Here is a 21,458-nt window from a genome sequence, read left to right as displayed (position 1 = left end):
ATTTGATTTTATCTCTTTTGCAAATATTGCACACTCATTTTCTATAAAAAGAAATAACCCATTAAAATTTATTTACTTTTTAGGGGACTAATAACAACAATTCTGCATGGCTTTAATGCGAAAAAGTATTATCGATGCACATGAGCGATTTTTTTTTATGAATCAGTTGTTTTGTATTTAATTTGATGTAGGCCTTTTACACATACCAACCATATTTCCCGTTGAGACCATAATTAAACCTAGCGTTACGTCTGCCAATTTTGGTGTGTTTTTTACTTATTTTAATTTTTGTTTGTTTTTCACGTTTTGGTTTCTTCTTTCGTTTAGTTAACACTTCTTGTAATTTGATGACAATTGTTTGTTTTATTTATCTACATACATTTTTTGTTGATTTTATTTTTTTGATTTTCCTTTTTTTTGGCCTATAGACAGACACTTGCTCAGTTTCCGTTAAAGAAGTGATAAATGATTTTGGCCAAGGGGTGAAGACTAACTTCAACTTATCTTCGCCCAATTCGTTCATGTGTATACAATTGTTAGGAAGCTTTTGTCGACATGGGATAGACGAATCTAAATGTCGACTCAATGGGGGGTTCCAAGAAAATGAAAAATGCGTTTAAATTTGTCATTTCTTTGGTGAAAATAATTATTTGCAATGACATTGTAAAAAAGCGAGTTAATTTTTCATAGAGTGACCATATATAGACCCTTTTGATAGATTTTAATTAGCCATGAAGATTAGCTGACAAGGTCTAAGATAAGAATAAATAAATGATGGAATAATAATTATCGTATTGTATAATAATTCTATATACGAGTATGAAGAGATTTTTTGTCAAGTCATATATTTTGTCGATTTTATTAATTAATTTTAGGAATACGTTTCTATACGCATCATAAACGTATACACTTTTTATATAGATAGGATGATAATTTTGTCATATTAACTAAATTTATCTATTATATACGGAAAAAAAATATTGTCGTGAGGCCAAAGATTTCATGTCCTTAAAAGACGAATGTGAATTTCACTTAACATAGAAGGCACATATCTCTGATATTAAATGTTTTTCCTTGTCCAAAAGTCAACAAACTTTTCAATGAACTCGTTTTGTCTTTATCGTTAGGTGAATCAACATAAAAAATAGGTATATTTTTAATAAAAAAAATAAGGTCAACTTGACTTTAATGATTCCCGATTCCATGTTAAGCTCAATGACAAGGGACCCCCTTTTTATAGCCGAGTCCGAACGGCGTTCCACATTGCAGTGAAACCACTTAGAGAAGAGAAGTATTACTGAGGTGGGATAAACCACCGCTGAAAAACTTTTTGGTGTTCGTTCGAAGCAGGAATCGGACCCACGACCTTGTGTATGCAAGGCGGGCATGCTAACCATTGCATCACGGTGGCTCTCTACTTGAAACAAAGCATAATTTCTACTTGAAGTAGAGTCTGGATTCGGAAAATTAAGCTGTCGTTAACATGCTTCTAAAGGACTTCAATAGCACCTGAAGAAAAAAGCTGAAAATAATAATTTGTTTCTAAGAATCATCTACGCAAAATTCAAATTTAAAAGATAATTTTGTCTTAAAAGTATCCTTACTTCAATTCTCTGCTTTTTTGGCTCGGAATCAATACCAAAATCATTAGTGTGAAGACAAGATCTTTGGAAGAGGATATGATTTTTTCAGTGTACCACTGCCACAAATTACAAAAAAGCGAAATTGATTTAAAACTCAATAACATAGATACACTGAAAAAAATAATGACCTAATATGAAAAATTATGCAATCTAAATATTAGAACACGCAATTTACAAAAAAGTAGGACAACTTTCTTTAAAATTAAAAAAAAAAATAATTATAAATATTTCATAATTTCCCCTTAAGTAAAGAAAAACATTTTTGATTTAGCGAAATAATCTTGAAATTAATTAAAATGTTCAATCTTTAGATTAAAGATAAAAATGAATACTTTTGTTGTTATATCGCAGAATGTGAACGAAAATTCGATAAATGAGATCTGTATCCTAGTTTTAAAATTATATAGCATGGATTAAAAGATAGATAGCTCCCTAAAAAGTCTTTATTTGAAAAAAGAAATAATACCAAAATCCTTGAGGGAAAGTCAAAATCTATGTTTTCAAGTTCAATTCTTAATTTTTATACCCACCACCATAGAATGGTGACGGGGGTATAATAAGTTTGTCATTCCGTTTGTAACAAATCGAAATATCAATTTTCGACTATATAAAGTATATATATTCTTGATCAGGGAGAAATTGTAAAACGATATAAGCTGTCCGTCTGTCTGTTGTAATCACGCTACAGTCTTCAATAATGAAGCTATCGTCCTGAAATTTGGAACAGGATCGTCTTTTGTCTGCACGCAGGCCAAATTCGAAGATGGGCGATAACGGTCTGGGTTTTGATCGCCCGATTTGGGGTCTTGGGCTTATAGAAACCGTAGTTATTATCAAATTTGCCTGAAATTGGAAATCTAGCGGTATTCTAGGACCATAAAGAGGTGTTCCAAAAATGGCGATTATCGGACCATATTTTGATATAGCTCCCGTATAGACCGATCTCCCGATTTTACTTCTTGGACTTCTAGAATCCGTAGTTTTTATCCAAACTGCCTGAAATTGCATATCTAGAGGTATTCTAAGACCATAAAGGGCTGTGCCGAAAATGCTGAGTATCGCTCCATGTTTGGGTATATCCCCCCATATAGACCAATCTCCCGATTTTACTTCTTGGACCTCCAGAATCCGTAGCTTTTATCTAAATTGCCTGAAATTGCATATCTGGAGGTATTCTAAGACCATAAAAAGGTGTGCGGAAAATGCTGATTATCGGTCCATTTTTTGGTATAGCCCCCCCATATAGACCGATCTCCCGATTTTACTTCTTGGACTTCTAGAATCCGTAGTTTTTATCCAATTTGCCTGAAATTGGATACCTGGATGTATTCTAAGACCATAAATAGGTGTGCGGAAAATGCTGAGTATCGGACGATGTTTTGATATAGCCCCCATATAGACCGATCTCCCGATTTTACTTCTTGGGCTTCTAGAATCCGTAGTTTTTATCTAATTTACCTGAAATTGGAAATCTAGAGGTATTCTACGACCATAAAGAGGTGTGCAGAATATATTGTGTATCGGTACAGTTTTGATATAGCCCCTTTATAAACCGGCCCTCCGATTTGGGGTTAGATTCTAGAACTACAATAAGATGTGCTGAATATTGAGTGTATCCCTCCGTGTTTTTGGCATATGGTTTAGTTTTTATCGGTCCATTTTGTAAGGCCTCTATATAGACTGATTTCAGACTGTAAAATTTCCAGATTTTAATTCTCGTAATCATTTAAATAATCGGGGTAAAAATTTAAAAATTTTAGACTTCAAATCAAGGCGTTGTTTCATCATTTTCTTGCACACTTACAAAAGATGTTTATGATTCCTTAAAAATTCAAACAAAAAATGGTTCTTATGAAACCAGAATCTGATCTAGTCTTCATAGGTAAAATCTCTACATTCGTCTTCGGGAAGCGTACTGGTTGAACTGATCTGCTTGGGAAAATATCTGTCATCAACCCCCCTGCAATTTTCAAAGAAACTAGTATATTTAATTCATGGTGGTGGGTATTTAAGATTCGGCCCAGCCGAACTTACTGCTGTATATACTTGTTTATATTAGTTATATAATATGAAACCTTTTTGCAATTTTCACCGATATATCTTTCAGTAAGTCACATTCTTCCTTGTAGTAATAGTAGACCACAAACATTTTTCAAATATATTTCATGCTTACTCTAATCCAGAGTGAAAGGTTTCTTTTTCTAATAAGTTGCTTTGCAATGGAATAAAAGCACCTTCAAGTTGATCGCAAGCGTATTTTGTTGTTGTTAAAAATAGAGCATACAACGCATAATAGGTAATATAATCTCAAATCAAATGCTGCTTAAAAACCACCATTGTCATAAGCTATGGTTAACAGAAAAAAAATGGCAACATGTTTCATGTCATTCACTGGTGATATGTGGTGGTGGTATTGGTGATGTCTATGGCTTACAAAAAAATACAAAAGAGTTTAATTTAATATCTTATTTTAGATACTTGTTAACACACAAAACAGTTAAAAACAATTGTTTTTAACACAACAAAAACAAACAAATCTCCAATTACCAACATTGTCCACAAAGTTGGGATGAAATTAAAATCCATCTCCAGATATTTCCTGAAAGTTGCGTAGGAGGTACTGTAACAAAAATAAACTAAGCCATTGGTCACTAGTTAGTTTTCCTATTATGGATACATACAATTCAATAGTAAAGTTTTCTGCTCCATTTTAAAAATTCGCAAAAAAAAAAGCAAATTGTTAAGTTATACCCCATATTTATATGTTGGCGATTGTATTACTTCTCTTTACCTCTCTACCAATGTAAACCTTTGTCTCAAACTTTTTTTCCTTCAATTTCATGAAGCAAATGTCCAGTTTTGTGGTTTTCTTTAACAAAATTTGACCATTTTCGTTGTTGCTTGTGGTCTCACATAGAAAACTGATCTAGTTTTGTGTATGCTCACAAAGCAAACAAGTTTTGTTATTTGCAGTTAGTTTACTTCATGCTCCAAAAAAAAAAATTATTTCAAATATTTTTCTTAAGCTCCTGGCTAATAAGTTAACATATTATTTAAATGATTCTTATAAATAAATCGAGTTTTTATGTAAATATTTCACTTGACCAGTAGACAAATTCCTTTTGTGAAGTTCCCAAGCTACCCAAGAGTAGTAACTCACGTTTTGCTTTTTTTGCCCAGATGTCTTGCAATTAGCTTTAGGCATTTGTCACTCATTTCATTTGCACATTGACATCAATATTTGCCTAATGACTTAGCTTAAGGGAGAAATTTCTGGTTTATTTTTAATAAGATATAACATGGCTCATGAGAAATTTTCTTGTAATGGCATTTAAGTATTTTTTAGTTTTCGGGCTGAAAATTGGTGGACATTTTAGATAAAGGTCAAGACCATAAACATTATTTATTTTTATATTGTAAAAGAAAGTAAATTTGTTTTAGTTAGAATCATATGTAACATTCACAAAAATTATGGTGAAAATCAATTAGATGGTACAAAAACAAAACACTTAAGACACGAGCCATTCTATTGACATTTGGCAAGAGTTGTTCAGACGACAGTAAAAAAATATTAATTTTGCACCATTATTTAAGTTAAGAACTTTCTTTTTTACCTTCACCAAGCTAATAATAAATTTTTATATTCTATGTTTGAATGCCTGAAGCAACGTATAATGAGATATGTTGGATACTATAAAATACAATGCGGGAAAATTACTAATAGCCAATTATCTCTTCTTTGATTTGCATTTTTATTTTATGAAAGCAGATGATCGATAATGCATTTAGTGAGCTATTTATTAAAATTTATAAAAAAAGTATTTGAAATGGTTTTGCTACAAAAATAGAATTCACAAGAGCTAATTAACATGCGATGAATGGTCTCTAAATTTTAACCTTAAGAGCAAAAAAAATTTCAGGGCAATTTAGTAGGGAGAATGGGAATGGTTCTAGCGTTCAAAAATAATTCTAAAGATAGTTGAAGAATTATTTCAAGACTATATATTTAAGACATCAAGTAAGAAACAATACGTTAGGTAAGGTGGTGGTGAAAAAAAAAACTTAGCATAGTACCGGCCTTAAGCCAAATCTAACTTTGCAATATAAATTAATCAAAATTTTCAATCTTATTCACTTATTGACAATATTTGAAATTTTTAAGTAGCCTATTTACGTAGTAACCATAACTAAAAGTGCTTTAAAATTAATTATTTAAGAACATAACAGTAGTGGAAATTAAAGCATACACTCAAAGAAAAAATACATTACTCCGGAACGAACGATTTTAGACAAGCGAAATTTCCCTATAATGTAAATTATTTTCTTTAAGAGCAAAAATAAACTTAAATCGAGGACGAATAATGCAAAAAAAAAATTAATCTTACATTTGCGTTAAAATAAAACCACCATTCAATTTTCTCGAAATCAAACGGCTTTTGAAACTGGAAACCAATCTGACCTAACGGTAGTGAGTTGCAGATTGGCGTTGATCAAGTAACGAGTTGAAGTTATTGGAGCTCTTGAATATAACCGCTTACCGAGTTTTTTCAAGCTTGAAATTCGTATATCAAATTTCAAAGTATGTTTGAAGAATTATTTACAAGAAAATAGATGAATGCTTCCAATGTTAAATACATTATGCAAAGAAAGTGTTTTGAAAATAGGATAAAAATTATGTTTTGTTCCAAAATTAAATATAATGAAATTTAAAAAAAAAATATTTTATTCAATTATTTATTTATTATTATATTTTATTTTATTATTTATTTTATTCAATTATTTCTGGAATATGAAATATTTGGCAATGTCAAAAGACTTTCTTGACATACTGTACTTGTATCATACCATTCTAATCATTGCACCACGGGAGCCACCGTGGTGCAATGGTCGTGGGTTCGATTCCTGCTACGACCGAATACCAAAAAGTTTTTCAGCGGTGGATTATCCCACCTCAGTAATGCTGGTGACATTTCTGAGGGCTTCAAAGCTTCTCTAAGTTTCACTGGAATGTTGAACGCCGTTCGGACTCGACTATAAAAAGGAGGTCCCTTGTCATTGAGCTTAACATGGAATCGGGCTTCACCACTGTGGTATCACAATGGACTGAATAGTCTAAGTGAGCTTGATACATCGGGCTGCCACATAACCTAACCTAACCTTTTTAATTATTTAGATCATAAGTTTTTCTCTTTATTTACTGTAAAGATACGTTATTGTAAATTGCCAGCTTTCCTTCATTTAAGCCAGAGACCAAATTTTATTGTATAATGAACATATTTAAAATAAAAAACAAATTTTGCAATTTTATTAACTTATAACAGCATTTGACGTTTTTAAGGTGCATATTTACGTAGTAAATATGTAGTGTTGTGTTTTTTAAAATTTAATATTTTGAAAATTTAACACTGAAAATAAAGAGATTTCAAGTCGAAGCCCTAATATAATACCAGTCTCAAGCTAAATTAACCAGTATGCAATTTTATTAACTTATGAAAACTTTTGAAATTTTCAAGGTACCTTTTTACTTAGGAACCACAATCTGAAGTGCTTAGTTCCTAAGTCTTTTGTTTTTATTACGAAGAAAAGAAAACTTTAAATTTTATGTATCCAAATAAATCTTCGCCAAACAAACCAGTTTAATTTTTCAATATCCCAAAAAATTGCGCTACCTAAGACTTTAACTTTTTTAATGAAAAGTAAAGGTGCCAAACGAAAGCATTTAAATATTTTTTTTTTATTATTATTTTCTTTTCTTTGTTAATGACGATGGATGGCATAACAAAAATGAAAAGTATCCAAGAGATTACATTAGCTTATAGAGAAAATAATAGAAATTTATATCTTAGCAAGTAAAAACAGTGTGTATCTATCCCTTGTGTGTACCTATTCTAGACAGCAAGTCGAATATTAGAAATAGGTGTTAAGCATAAAGCTCATAGACATGCATTGGGAGAAAAAAATGAGGAAATCAAAGAAACTGAAAAAGTTGGCATCTAAACAATACCACACACACAGCTGTGGTTTTACAGTATTCCACCACAAAGCTTAGATTTTTTTCTGAATCTTTGTTAGATGAAGCAAAATCTATGAAACAAAAAACAAACATTTGAAAAAGTTACCATACAAGTCAGTATGTACCACCAATTTGACCTGAAACATTGAAGAGACAAACAATCAAAAAATATTAGCTTCAGCTGAAAAAAAGCGCCAAAACAAAATCCCCAAAAGCCAATTGGATACTTAGGAGTAGAAGTCCAAAACGTATAGGGAAAAAAATCTGAGCTTAACAGAAACAAACAACCAACAAAAAACACAACCATTAAGACAAAAGAGGTTGAAAAGAAACAACAAAAAAAAACAAAGACTTTGATAAAAGTCAATTTCAAATCTACCACCACTCACAAACTTCTGTCAGAAAATCAAGACAGTACAACTTAAGCCACTACATTGAAGGTACAATAACAAATCCAATGCGGCCGCTCTCAGTGTCTGGCTTAAAGGCATCGAGTTCTCTAGCTTCACTCTGGTTTAAGTCGTTTCAAACCCGAAACGTATAAACTGTCCATAATACTACTACTACTACCAACAATCTTCCATGCTGTACTCCTCTTAAAACTACAAAATGTAGTCGGTTCTCCACTTAAAGCAACACACGATTTCCAGTTGCTTGAAGTTACGGGGAAACCAGTTTTGTGGCCACCAAGACAGACTCTTACTAAAGCAAATCAAAAGAAGAAAAAAAGGTCTATTTTATCAGCTCTGGCGATTTGTCATACTCTTGAGTTTCTTTAGAAATCGTTGATTGTCGTTGTAGAGGAACACACCTTTATGTGTTTACTAACTTGTCAGTGTATGGGTAAATAAACATGGCCGATTGTTAAGAGTTTGAAACGAGTTTTTGAATATGGCTTTAAACTGAATCGAACATTCGAATTGTAGCTATAATATAAAAATATGAAGCACCCTGTTATTCAATATCCAAACCTACAACAGATCTTTTATGGCTGTAGCAATTTTCACCACATGATAATATTTTTGACACCACTATTCTGTTAACAAACCGATCACAATACACTTTATACGTCTTCTTCAATTACTTCACCACACCGATAGTCGTCAAAAATGGTCAATTTTATTGTTTATCGAAATGTAACTATTTTCCCATCCTCAAACCATAAAAGAAGGTAGCAACGAGGATGAAAAGCGTGGTGCTTCATTTGAAACAAATACAAGTAATTCGATTATGGATGACAGTTTGTAGAACAGCTTTGTACGCATTCCATAATGGAAGGTCATATAAACTTGTTAAATTTAATTTTAATTGCTCTTTCTAATATTTAATTTTATTTTTTTTTCAGGTTTTATGGCATTTGGATGCCTTTCGAAGATCATTTCGTTCATTGAATCAACATGTGTGCAGTGGCCAAGACTGTATTTTCTGTGCCTTAAAGGTAAGTTATTTTATACATCGTATTCTTAATAAACCATTAAGTGACCAAGTTTGAGTGGTGAATATAAAGTAACACTCCCTAAAGTATGCTAAGGAAAATTGGCGACCACCAATAAATTGTTGCTAGGTAGCATCAATTGGAGATTTTGGCAGCACTTTATTTGTTTGTATAATAAATTGATGTATACTTTAGGGATGATGTATTTTTAACATTAATGTACACTATCGTTGTCATTACACTAAATCATTTTAAAATCAAATAAAGTAAACCACTCAATTTTGGCTTTAATGGTTTAATATAAAATATATTCTATTTTTCAAGAAAATGCATTGCCAATTTGATTTTAAAAGTGTTTCTCTAAAGGTTTGTTTCTGTATATACACTAAAAAAATCCGTAGTTAAACTAACGCTAAATTTAATTTATTTTTATTGCAAAACTATTATTTGTTTGAAGTTAAATTTTATTAGTTATTGCGAAATTTTCCACAGCCCAATGAAATTTTCCTTTTGTTAAGTATGTCTCAAACATTTTATGAACTAAACGTAGGTATAAAATTCAATGACCGTACACATAAGTTCAATATAAACTAACGCAAAAGAAAATTTTCGTACGATTCCCAAAAATAGTAAGAATGAACTACTGCATGGTTAAAATGACCATGATTTGGCGCCAATGATTTTCTTATTTATTTTTAGTTCATTTTTTCTTGTATGAAAGGATGTAATTTCGTGAACTGCAATTAAAAAGAACAACAGGGCATTAAATTTTCCTGGTTTTACCAACGGTTTGTGGAAATCTCAAAATGTAGAGTATAATACAGTTCAATTTTCGCACGAGGTAGTTCATTCTTCCTATAAAACAGTTCTCTTTTTTTAGGTGTAATATCTGCTAAAGGATATGCGATAAAATATTCATAATAATACGCTTTTTGAATAATCCGGTAAGATGTGTGGAATGAATTTCATATGTTTAAGTACACTCATATAGACATTATTCGGAGTATACACTGAAAGAAGAGTTTTCTTATCCGAGGATCAAAACTTTAGGCAAGCGAAGGTAAAAAAAAAATTTCTTTAAAATCGAATGAAAAAGTTTAAAGACAATCATTTGCCATAAATTTAAGTTTAATTGCTCTCAAACAGAATACTTTAAAAAAAGTGAAATTTTATTTGTCTAAAATTTCGTTCTGGAGGAAAGTAGTTTTTTTGGTGTGTAGGTTTTTTATTCAGAGTTTTGTTATGCAATAGTCATAAAATGTTTACTAAGGTAAGGAAATGGTTCTCATAAAACGAAATATTGTTAAAAACTTTCAATTGTTTGTTGGACTTCACACACGACAATGAATTAATATCAATATTTCACTCATTTTTAACAATACCCAACAATTAGACCTTGTTTATGTGCCTTCTATTTTTCCAGTCCCTAGTTCGATATGGCAAAAAGGAAAATTTTAAAACCTATTCCCAACGTAGTCTTTGATTTTCCAACAATTAAATGCAGGTTTTTCAACAATATACAATCCTACATTTGGTGTAAAACATGAAGTGCGTGATTTTTTTCTTAAGGATTTCCCTCTTTTGCAAACAACTCGCAGGTATCCAGGTGAACATTGTAGTTAAGATCAAGTACTTACTAGAAGTACCCTACAATCAATGTTCTTTCCAAACACCACCATCTCCGTGTCCATGTCTTATAGCCAAATGTGCGTGTCTTGCCCTTAACGATGCGAGAAAACATGTGAAACTCATAGTTTTTCATTAACACGAATTTCCCACACCTTTCGACCATCCATTCATTCATTTAATCGCATAGAGAAATGCATTTATGTGAAGGTATATTTTTACTTTTGGTTTTTTTTTTCTTCTAAATTTACAAAAGAAAACAAAAATCTAAAATAATTAAAGAAACATGTGTTTAGGAAATTCTCTTATAGTCTGAAACATGCGAAGATATTATACCGAGGGAATTTCTTTCTATTGTCCACTCTGTGAGTGCTTAACACATGTGTGTGTGTAAAGAAGTTGCTTGCTTAAGTCTTTTGTTTCAAGTGACCATGGGAATTTTAGCAATGCATTAATTATAAATTGTTGTTGGCCAAGTAATTATCTCGATTAATTTCTAGATTTTATTTATTAAAACTTTTGCTTATAGCTTTATAATGGCATAGTGAGATAACACTATGCAACAAATGCAAGAAATTAGTCGATTATTAGTTCATTTGCCGAATTGATTTTCGTTGGATTTCTGTATCAAAAATATGAGAGAATGGTAATAAGAATCAATAATGCAAATTTCTCAAAATTCGAACTTTTCGGCTTCTCCATTTTTTCAAAATTATAAAATTTTTGCATTTGATTTATTAACACGTTAGCTTAAAGCTTCATAAAGGTAAAGTCAGATAACACTATGCAACAAATACAAATAATAGATTTATTATCCGTTCATTTTTTGAACTAATTTTCGTTGGATTTCTGTAACACAAATATCTCCCATATTTGTGTTACAGAATCCAAACAGAAGAAAACAGCATTCCCGGTTCAAAAGATTTTGTTTTAGACTAATGATTGTTTCCGAGCCAACGAAGCGGAGAACTGAAGTAAGGATTCAATTATTTTTTTTATTTGAGTTTGGCGTAATTAATTCTAGGAAATAAATTTTAATGCAGAAAATACATTTTTTCAGTTCTGTTTTTTATATGCCATCAAAGTTTGTTGGCGAAAAATTAAATTTCCAAATTCAGAAAATCTTCAAGTAGAAATTATGCTATATTTCACTGATAAAACGTCTTTAAAATAAAGTATTGAATAATATCTTCTAATTTTGTACACTTGTTTGTTGTGATTTAAAGACGATTTAATTTTGAATAATTTTTGAGAACTATTAAAGCCTAATTAAGCAATTTTTTTCATATGAATACACCCAAGTCGAATCGCAGACAACAACATCGTGAGGACAACACGATTTCATTCAAAAGTTTATCGACTTTTGGAAAAGGAATAATGTTATATTAGAGAAATGCATCTTCTATGCTAAGTAAAATTCCTATTCGTATTTTAAGGATATGAAATATTTGACCTCACGCCAATATTTGTTTCGGTGTAATAAGAATCAACCACATGGTACAATTATTTATAAGGTAATCTAAATTCATCAGTTGACTTTAAAGTGCTTATCAAAACGTCAAACAATATTGTTGCCATTTTGACTTTTGAAATAATATAGAAATAAAATTTTGCCCAATTTTTCTACAGAAATAAAATTTTGATAAAATTTTCTATGGAAATAAAATTTTGACCACTTTTTCAATAGAAATAAAATTTTAACAAAATTTTCTGTAGAAATAAAATTTTGACAAAATTTTCTACAGAAATAAAATTTTGACAAAATTTTCTATAGAAATAAAATATTGACAAAATTTTCTATAGAAATAAAATATTGACAAAATTTTCTATAGAAATAAAATGTTGACAAAATTTCTTATAGAAATAAAATTTTGGCCAATTTTTCTATAGAAATAAAATTTTGGCAAAATTTTCAATAGAAGTAAAATTTTGACAAAATTTTCTATAGAAATAAAAAATTGACAAAATTTTCTATAGAAATAAATTTTTAACAAATTTTTCTATAGAAATAAAATTTTGACACAATTTTCTATAGAAATAAAATATTGACAAAATTTTCTATAGAAATAAAATTTTGACAAAATTTTCTATAGAAATAAAATTTTGACAAAATTTTCTATAGAAATAAAATATTGACAAAATTTTCTATAGAAATAAAATATTGACAAAATTTTCTATAGAAATAAAATTTTGGCAAAATTTTCTATAGAAATAAAATATTGACAAAATTTTCTATAGAAATAAAATGTTGACAAAATTTCTTATAGAAATAAAATTTTGACAAAATTTTCTATAGAAATAAAATTTTGACAAAATTGTCTATATAAATAAAATATTGACAAATTTTTCTATAGAAATAAAATTTTGACAAAATTTTCTATAGAAATAAAATTTTGACAATATTTTCTATAGAATTAAAATTTTGACAAAATTTTCTATAGAATTAAAATTTGGACAAAATTTTCTACAGAAATAAAATTTTGACAACATTTTCTATAGGAATAAAATTTTGACAAAATATTCTATATAAATAAAATTTTGGCAAAATTTTCTATATAAATAAAATTTTGGCAAAATTTTCTATAGAAATAAAATTTTGGCAAAATTTTCTATACACTCAAAAAAAAGTGAACTCTCTATTTCACTAAAGCCATATTAACTTTATATTAGTTCATAGAATCATTATGTTTGGAAAAAGTTTATTTTAGTCAAATAATTTTTTGCGTATATTAGTTAAATGAACTAAAAAACGGGAAAAAGTTATACACAAATAAAGCATAAAGATTTCCTAATTTCGTATTTCTTACAAAATAGTTCATTATTTCTTTAAATTTGTAAATTTTACCAAAAATGTGTCCATCGTGAACTTCGTATGTCACTAAAGACATTCTTGCAATTTTGAACTCCAAGATTTCTCTTAAAACTACAAAATTTTCTTTAACTACTGAAAAAATTTAGTTATGTCTAATAAATTTTCTTGAATTTGTCGAAAAATATTTACTTATTTTTGCCATATCAGAGTGATGCCAGCGCTTGTAATACCTTTTAGTTAAAATTTTCTAAAAAAGTTCCAAATTTTCTAAAATTAATCGAAAGTTATCTTTCCTGGTGGGTTCACTGTTTTTTCAGTGTAGAAATAAAAAATTGACAAAATTTTCTACAGAAATAAAATTTTGACCAAATTTTTTATAGAAATAAAATATTGACAAAATTTTCTATAGAAATAAAATATTGACAAAATTTTCTATAGAAATAAAATTTTGGCAAAATTTTCTATATGAATAAAATTTTGGCAAAATTTTCTATAGAAATAAAATATTGACAAAATTTTCTATAGAAATAAAATGTTGACAAAATTTCTTATAGAAATAAAATTTTGACAAAATTTTCTATAGAAATAAAATTTTGACAAAATTTTCTATAGAAATAAAATTTTGACAAAATTTTCTATAGAAATAAAATATTGACAAATTTTTCTATAGAAATAAAATTTTGAAATAAAATTTTGACAAAATTTTCTATAGGAATAAAATTTTGACAAAATATTCTATATAAATAAAATTTTGGCAAAATTTTCTATATAAATAAAATTTTGGCAAAATTTTCTATAGAAATAAAATATTGACAAAATTTTCTATAGAAATAAAATGTTGACAAAATTTCTTATAGAAATAAAAAATTTCTATAGAAATAAAATTTTGACAAAATTGTCTATATAAATAAAATATTGACAAAATTTTCTATAGAAATAAAATTTTGACAAAATTTTATATACAAATAAAATTTTGGCAAATTTTTCTATAGAAATAAAACTTTTACAAAATTTTCTATAGAAATAAAATTTTGACAACATTTTCTATAGAAATAAAATTTTGACAGTAGAAAAAAATTGAAAACATTTGATTTTTGGTAAAATTTCCATAAAATTTTGTTAGAATCGAGTGGGGTGGGTGGCAGTACTAAAGAAAAAACCTGCAAAACTAAAAAAATTGAAATATCATTGGTTGTAATTGCAATATCTAAAACGAATCCCACATAGGTTTATCGAACTTGAATTCCATTTTATGTTGCATAGTTTAATTTAGCAAATAATTTGTCTTTAAGCTAGTTTCTAAAAGATCGTCACGTTTCTTGTATTGCAAAAATACCCAAGAGTAATTTTTCCATCTTATTGCATTGCAATTGTAAACGGGGTCTTCTTCATTTAATAGAATCTTCTTCAATTGGCAATTATCGTTGTTGTGCAAAGAAAAAAAAATGAATGTGTTAACCTTTTGCTTTTAATGATAACCGGTTCGAAAATGTCTAATCACCAAAACAAAGAAAACGAGGTTAGGAAACAAATCAATTGGTTTTTACAAAACTTAATTGTTTAGCATTTAATTTGAATGATTTGCTTAGGTAATGAATGTGACTACCTATAGTCATCCCTTTGGTGAAGGGTCGTTTTAAAACCATTGAAATGCCGTTAATAGTCGACTGGGTTTATGGCTTCTTAGAAATCTAACGATTTTTATAATCACCTCTCTCTCCCTACACATGCGCGACTTATTATTATATATTTAGTTAAGTACGTAGATATTTGAAGTTAGTTGTTGTGTGAAATTTCTTTGATGTGGGTGTTTTTACCGAGAATTAGCATATTTTTGTATGCTTGTTTTATGATTATTCTGCGGAAAACCATTGGAGACAACTTCATGCCTATTAACTTAAATATTTGGTCTATGATCTATGTTTTTCTTTCGAATTATGATTAATGTTTATTTCGTTTTGTATTACCTGCATTACCCTGCTAGTCAAGTGTTTGGTGCATTTCATGTCATTTTCATATGTATTCTTTTGTATATTTTTGCGTAATGAGTGGCATTTTCCTTTGTTTCATGAGTTTTCCGGAAAAATTTAAATAATGGGTTTAGGGTTATTTCTAATGCTCAACATTTTTTTTTGGTTTTAGATAAATGATTATTTACCTATTCTAATATTTATCACATAATTAAAGGGATTATATGCTAACTAGACATTTGACTGTTGTAATTACAAAGAAGGGGATATTTAATGAGAACAAAATTAATGATCTGTTGTAATTGTCAGGAAAATGCTTCAACATAATTCACTTAATTGTTGGTTAAAACTAAAGGAAAGTATTGTCAGCTAGGTAACATAGGGCTGTGTGTTATTTATTTCCCATGACCTGAAGGTAATTTTGTATTCCATATGATAGTCCTTTGATTTTTTTTGTTTGGTACATTGTTGGAAAGTCAGTCTAGTTTTAAGAGAAATAATCAGAAAGCAAGGTCCGGCTTTATGATATTTGAAATATATTAAAAGCAAAAGGGCTATGAAGACTCTTCCTATTTACAATTGCTACAATGAAAAAATTATTATCATGAGGCCAGAGATTTCTTAACCTTAAAATACTTTTTTGCTTAACATATGAGGCGCATTTCTCTGATATAAAGCTTCTTTCCTTGTCCAAAAGTCGATAAACTTTTCCATGAAGTTGTTCTGTCTTTGTAATTAAGTGATTTTATATAAAAATAGGTATCTTTACATGAAAGAAGGGATACATCGTAGTGCAACGGGTAGCATGCCCGCCTTGCATACACAGGGTCGTGGATTTCGCACAAAAAAAAATTTGCACGTACATCCAAAGAATAAATTATTTGCTCCGGAACGAAATTTTAGACAAAGGAATTACCTTTCTAAGAATTTATGATAACTGATTCAACTATTACCTCTAAAAATTCTTATTTGCGTTTAAAGAAAATTTTCTGTTTATTTCTACATTATTAAAAGATACAAAAGGGTGGAAATGAAAAGCACGCAGGATTGTATTTTTGGGACCCATGCGCTAATTTATAATTTTACTCAGCTCGGTTAAGACATTTTTCCAAAATTGTGAAATCAATTCGTGAGGACTCAGACCTAAATGTTGCCCTCTAACCAGAGTTCATCACTGATTTGGAAAATATATCCCATATATATAGAAAATATGAGGGTGGTTCACCTTCATATTTATCTACCACTCAATTTTATTACTTAGGTATTTAGAAATAAATTTTCGTCCATAAATACATGGTGATCAAACTTCCATTTTCATTTTTGGAGCATTTGGAAGACAGTCACTGGTCTACGGGTTTTGTGTTTCGAAATCTTGCCGCTCGCAAGCTGGCATGCCAATAAATGTTATAATTTTTAATTTTTTTTTACCTCAGAGCCTATTTCTTTATTTTTTTCATAAAAACTTGTCAAAATTTTGATGGGGATTTTTGTGAGAAATTCAAACAAACATTCAAAAAAATTTATTAGACATAATTAATTTTTTTTTCACATCTTAAAGAAAATTTTGTAGTTTGAAGGAAAAATTTGGAGTTAAAAATTGCAAGAATGTCGTTATTGACATACGAAGTTCATGATGGACGCATTTGTAGTAAAAGTTAAAAATTTAATGAAATAATGAACTATTTTGTGAAAAATACGAATTTAGTAAATCTTTATGTTTAATTTGTGTAAATTTTTTTCCCGTTTTTTAGTTCATTTGTCTAACGTACGCAAAATATTATTAGAATAAAGGAAACTTTCTCTAAACATAATAATTGTATGAACTAAAATATAGTTAAATTGGCTTTTGTGAAATAGAGAGTTCACTTTTTTTTGAGTGTACCATTCACTGGTCTACGGGTTTTGTGTTTCGAAATCTTGCCGCTGACAAGCTGGCATGCTAATATGTTTTAAATTTTATAATTTTACCGCCTAGCCTATTTCTTTATTTTTCATAAAAACTTGTCAACATTTTTTTGGGGATTTTTGTGAGATATTCTTGATTTAAATTGGGAATTTTTGGGGACGAAAGCGTCCTAATTTAGGGAGAAGAGGCGCAAACATAGTGGCAACACTGCTTGGTACACAGTCTTCCCATAATTCAATTAAAAATTTACTGGGGATTTTTATTTTGAATTTGGGATTTTCGGAGCAAGGGCTAGAAGACTTGTGAACAAACCTTATATACTATTCGTCATTTGGGGCAAAAATAATTAATTTGTCAATTTCACTTTTTGGTTATGAAAGAACTCAAAGTGAGCTATATTTGGTAATCCATACAAATTTATTTTTTTTTTTTGAAAATTGAACTTTTGAAAAATGCAAATATCTAAAATTTATTCTATATTTGATTTCCTGAACGATTCTATGTTTACGGCCAACTTATCCTTATAAGTTTGTTTTAATATGCAATATCTTCAACTACAAAATCCGTTAACTCCAGGCGAAAAGCGTTAAATACAAAAGCTATTTTTAACATCACACCTTAATGATAATTAACTTACTGAAAGAAACGGCATTATCATCCACAAGCGAAGTCACACAAATACGGTCTGCCAGTACTTCAACCAAAATTGAAAGATTGGGCAAACTTCATTATCGTCATTGTCACGATCAACATGACTATAAGCCGAAGGCTAAAGCAACATGATGCTAAAGTAAGTTGGTACCGAAGTTCGTGTTTTTTTGTGTGTTTCTTAAAAACCTCAAACGACGAGACTGTACCTTTTTGTCCATCGTCAATGCACAATGCAACTCCAACATAAACTTGAAACTTAACAGAGACAGAACGTCGTACGCGCGCACAAGCGGACCAAGTTTGTAAATGAAACAATGACGAAAGCATACGAATGAGTGTATACAAGCGAAGATAAAGACTAAAAACTCTAAGTAAACAAAAGAAGGAGACTTGATGGTATGAAAGAAGGGGAGACCGATAAAAAAACACACACTTAAGAAATTCAAAAAGAAATCTCATAACAAAACAGAGAAAACCAACAATAACAAGAGAACACACTCCTAATTTGTACTACAAGATAGTTGTATTTGAAGATCGTGTTGTGGGAGAACTCATGGCGGGAGGGGAGGGCCAATGTTCCTCACTTCAAAGTAAAGAGTTGAAAGTTGTTGTTTGAATACTAAAAACAACTCGAAGAAGAAGGAGCTAGCGCAGAAAACAAAACAAAACATAGATTGGGGTTTACCCATGTCTTTTTTCTTGAGGCAGACATTTACACAAGCAACAGACCGACGGACGGACTTCAAACGGCAGGCAGAACCAAGTGTAGAAATTGATGCTGATGTTAACTGGACCCATATCAAAATCATACCAACCCAGAATACTATGCATGCAATATGGCCAAGACAATTTTCCGGTGTCGATGAACACGAGAGAAAAAGCAATGCCAAGAAGGAAAACTCTAAATGAATACCGGCCCATATGTATACATCGGTACATTGAAAAAAATGAGAGTCAATGTCCTAAACATATTATATATTTTTTCAATTAAAATTTAAGTGAGGTTGAGAATGAATTCAATTAAAGGTTTAGTTGATTCACTTAATTATTTAATCAAATCTACAAAAAAAAAACTTTCAATAAAATGAATTATTTTTTTCAGCTTTCAATTACGAATATTATTAAAAATTCAATATGAGTTTTGATTAATTCGATCAACATTTGATCAATTAAATAACTAATTGAATATCATGTAAGAAACGAAACAATTTTTTATTGAATCAATTAAAAAATTAATTGATTTCCTGACAAAATCCAATTGATATTATATCTACTTCAAAACCTTTTTATTTCTAATTTTAAAATCGTGTATGTCACTGTCGTGATAGAAGCAATTTCAATAAAAAAATTTATTGGGTCCATTAATTTCGTGTTCAGTCTAAAAAACTTTACTAATATGTATATACTAATAAAAAATGCTATTGGTAAACCGTGATCGGATGTTATCGAAAAAAAAACAAAATATTTATATTTTGGCGTTTTTGGTTTTCTTCTCATTATAGCCGATCAGTGTTTGTTAATAGCTCCATTTGAGAACCCGATAATTTTTGATAATTATCACAAATTTTTACTGGAAGTCGTTCGTTTATACCAAAAAGCCATGTTAAGAAAACAGGATTCGTTTCTGGTTTTAGAAGCTGAAATTTTGTTCAAATAGTTACTGGATGCCGTTCGCGTACTTTTCAGCAATTTTAAACAAAGAGAGTAATATACACTCTTATTCTCTTGCTAGTTTTTACTGGATATTTTATACTGGAAAGGTGCGCGAACAGACCTAATGTGTTTGAAACGTTAAAAAACTGAGAGAAGATAAACACAGAAACATTCTAAGATCCATAACCCAGCGGTTGTGTTGTATTAAAAGTTCAGCATAATTTTTTGAGCCAGTGTATGTAGATGGCGAATTAACTATTAACCATCACCATTTTCTTTTAGTGTTATATCCATCATACTCCAGAAACTTATGCACAATAGTGAGAAGAATAATATTCAGGTTTTTTGTTTGTTTGTTGAAAATTTCCATGACGATTTTCCGGCTATTGCTGTTTTTGTTGCCTTTTAGTCATCTGCCGTTGTTCACCATAACTTGATGTCTTCTAACACTTCTTGGTTTATGCTTAAGTTTTTCTCAAACATGATGATCATTATACACTTGGATGCAATAAAGCCGGTCTCTATTCCTTCATATGATGAACGCTGACGATGAGGGTGATTATTACGTTGATGATATTCTGTTAACAACCCACGTATGGTTACCAGTTACACATAACCGTTTGGTTCTATACATGGTTCTAACCCTTAAAGGCAAACCTCATTATGTATTCGATTAAGTTTCTTTTAGCCCCCTGATTTGATTCTGAGAGCAACCTTTTTGGTGTTAGTTTTTCTTGATGCTCTCACTGAAACTACTTGTTGAGTCTTTGGTTTCGTGTTCATCTTCCTCAGCACAATATTTTGGGAAAATTTCCCAAAGTTAGCTAAGAATAAATTAGAATATTATTAACATAATGTTCTGGTTGATTTATTTTATGATTAAAAACTTAAGCATATTAGCAAAAGAAAATAGTTCAACATTGAATTAAACGAAAAAACATAACAGGGGAGTATATAAAGTGGGATAAAAAATAAGTGAAGTCGTATTTGAAGTATTGGTTTAGGTGGTTTCAATATTGAGCCTGAAGTTATTATGTTAAGCTATACACCCTCAAAACATCGCTTCTGTACCATATACTCCCAAACACATTATGTTCAAGCCTATATATTTGCAAGATTGGTCCAAATAAAATATTGTTTGTATTGTACAAACATATTATGTTTCACCTTGGGCATACACTTCTAGAAAAAAACTTTTAATGAAATTTTCTTTGTGTGTATATATGTTTACCTATTGGTTACTTCCATTTTTGACATGCAGCATACTCTCTCGGTCTCTCTTTCTAAACACATATATATTTATAAGCAATTTCTAAATTAACATATGTTTGCATCCACACATAGTATATTAAAAAATGTTATGACCCAAACATAATATGTTCTAACATATTACCATATATGTCACAAACATGTTATGCTAGTTTATGAACATTATATGATTGCGCTTAAAAATAATATGCTAAAAATTTGAGTTCCAAACATATACTTTTTACACCGAAACATATGAAAAACTGTCCGTGTATCCCCAATTATTATGTCTTCTAATATTAAATAGGACAACTACTTTTCCAATGTACCAAATTTTCTTTCGACTTTAACAACATATACACAGTACAAAAATTAATCTTAAATATTTCCAGTTAATGCGTTGTCTATAGCTGATATTGTGTTCAATAAAAAATTGATTGATACAATCAACTTTTTAATCAAACTAAAAACAGGTTACTGAGAATTTTTACGTTTCGAGTG

General features: G+C 29.7%; 1 protein-coding gene across 2 annotated transcripts in view; it reads left to right on the top strand.

The window, feature by feature from the left end:
- ec (ubiquitin specific peptidase echinus) overlaps window positions 1–21,458 on the top strand; it is a 275,945-nt gene that overhangs the window by 194,735 nt on the left and 59,752 nt on the right. For both annotated transcript variants that reach the window (XM_075298694.1, XM_075298695.1), the window contains one exon: window positions 9,002–9,094. In XM_075298694.1, coding sequence (XP_075154809.1) covers window positions 9,002–9,094 — 93 coding nt within the window. The remainder of the gene's footprint in view (window positions 1–9,001; window positions 9,095–21,458) is intronic.

This window comes from Haematobia irritans, chromosome 3, assembly GCF_050003625.1.
Source record: "Haematobia irritans isolate KBUSLIRL chromosome 3, ASM5000362v1, whole genome shotgun sequence".
Lineage (NCBI taxonomy): Eukaryota > Metazoa > Arthropoda > Insecta > Diptera > Muscidae > Haematobia > Haematobia irritans.
This window is presented reverse-complemented; position numbering and strand designations above follow the sequence as displayed.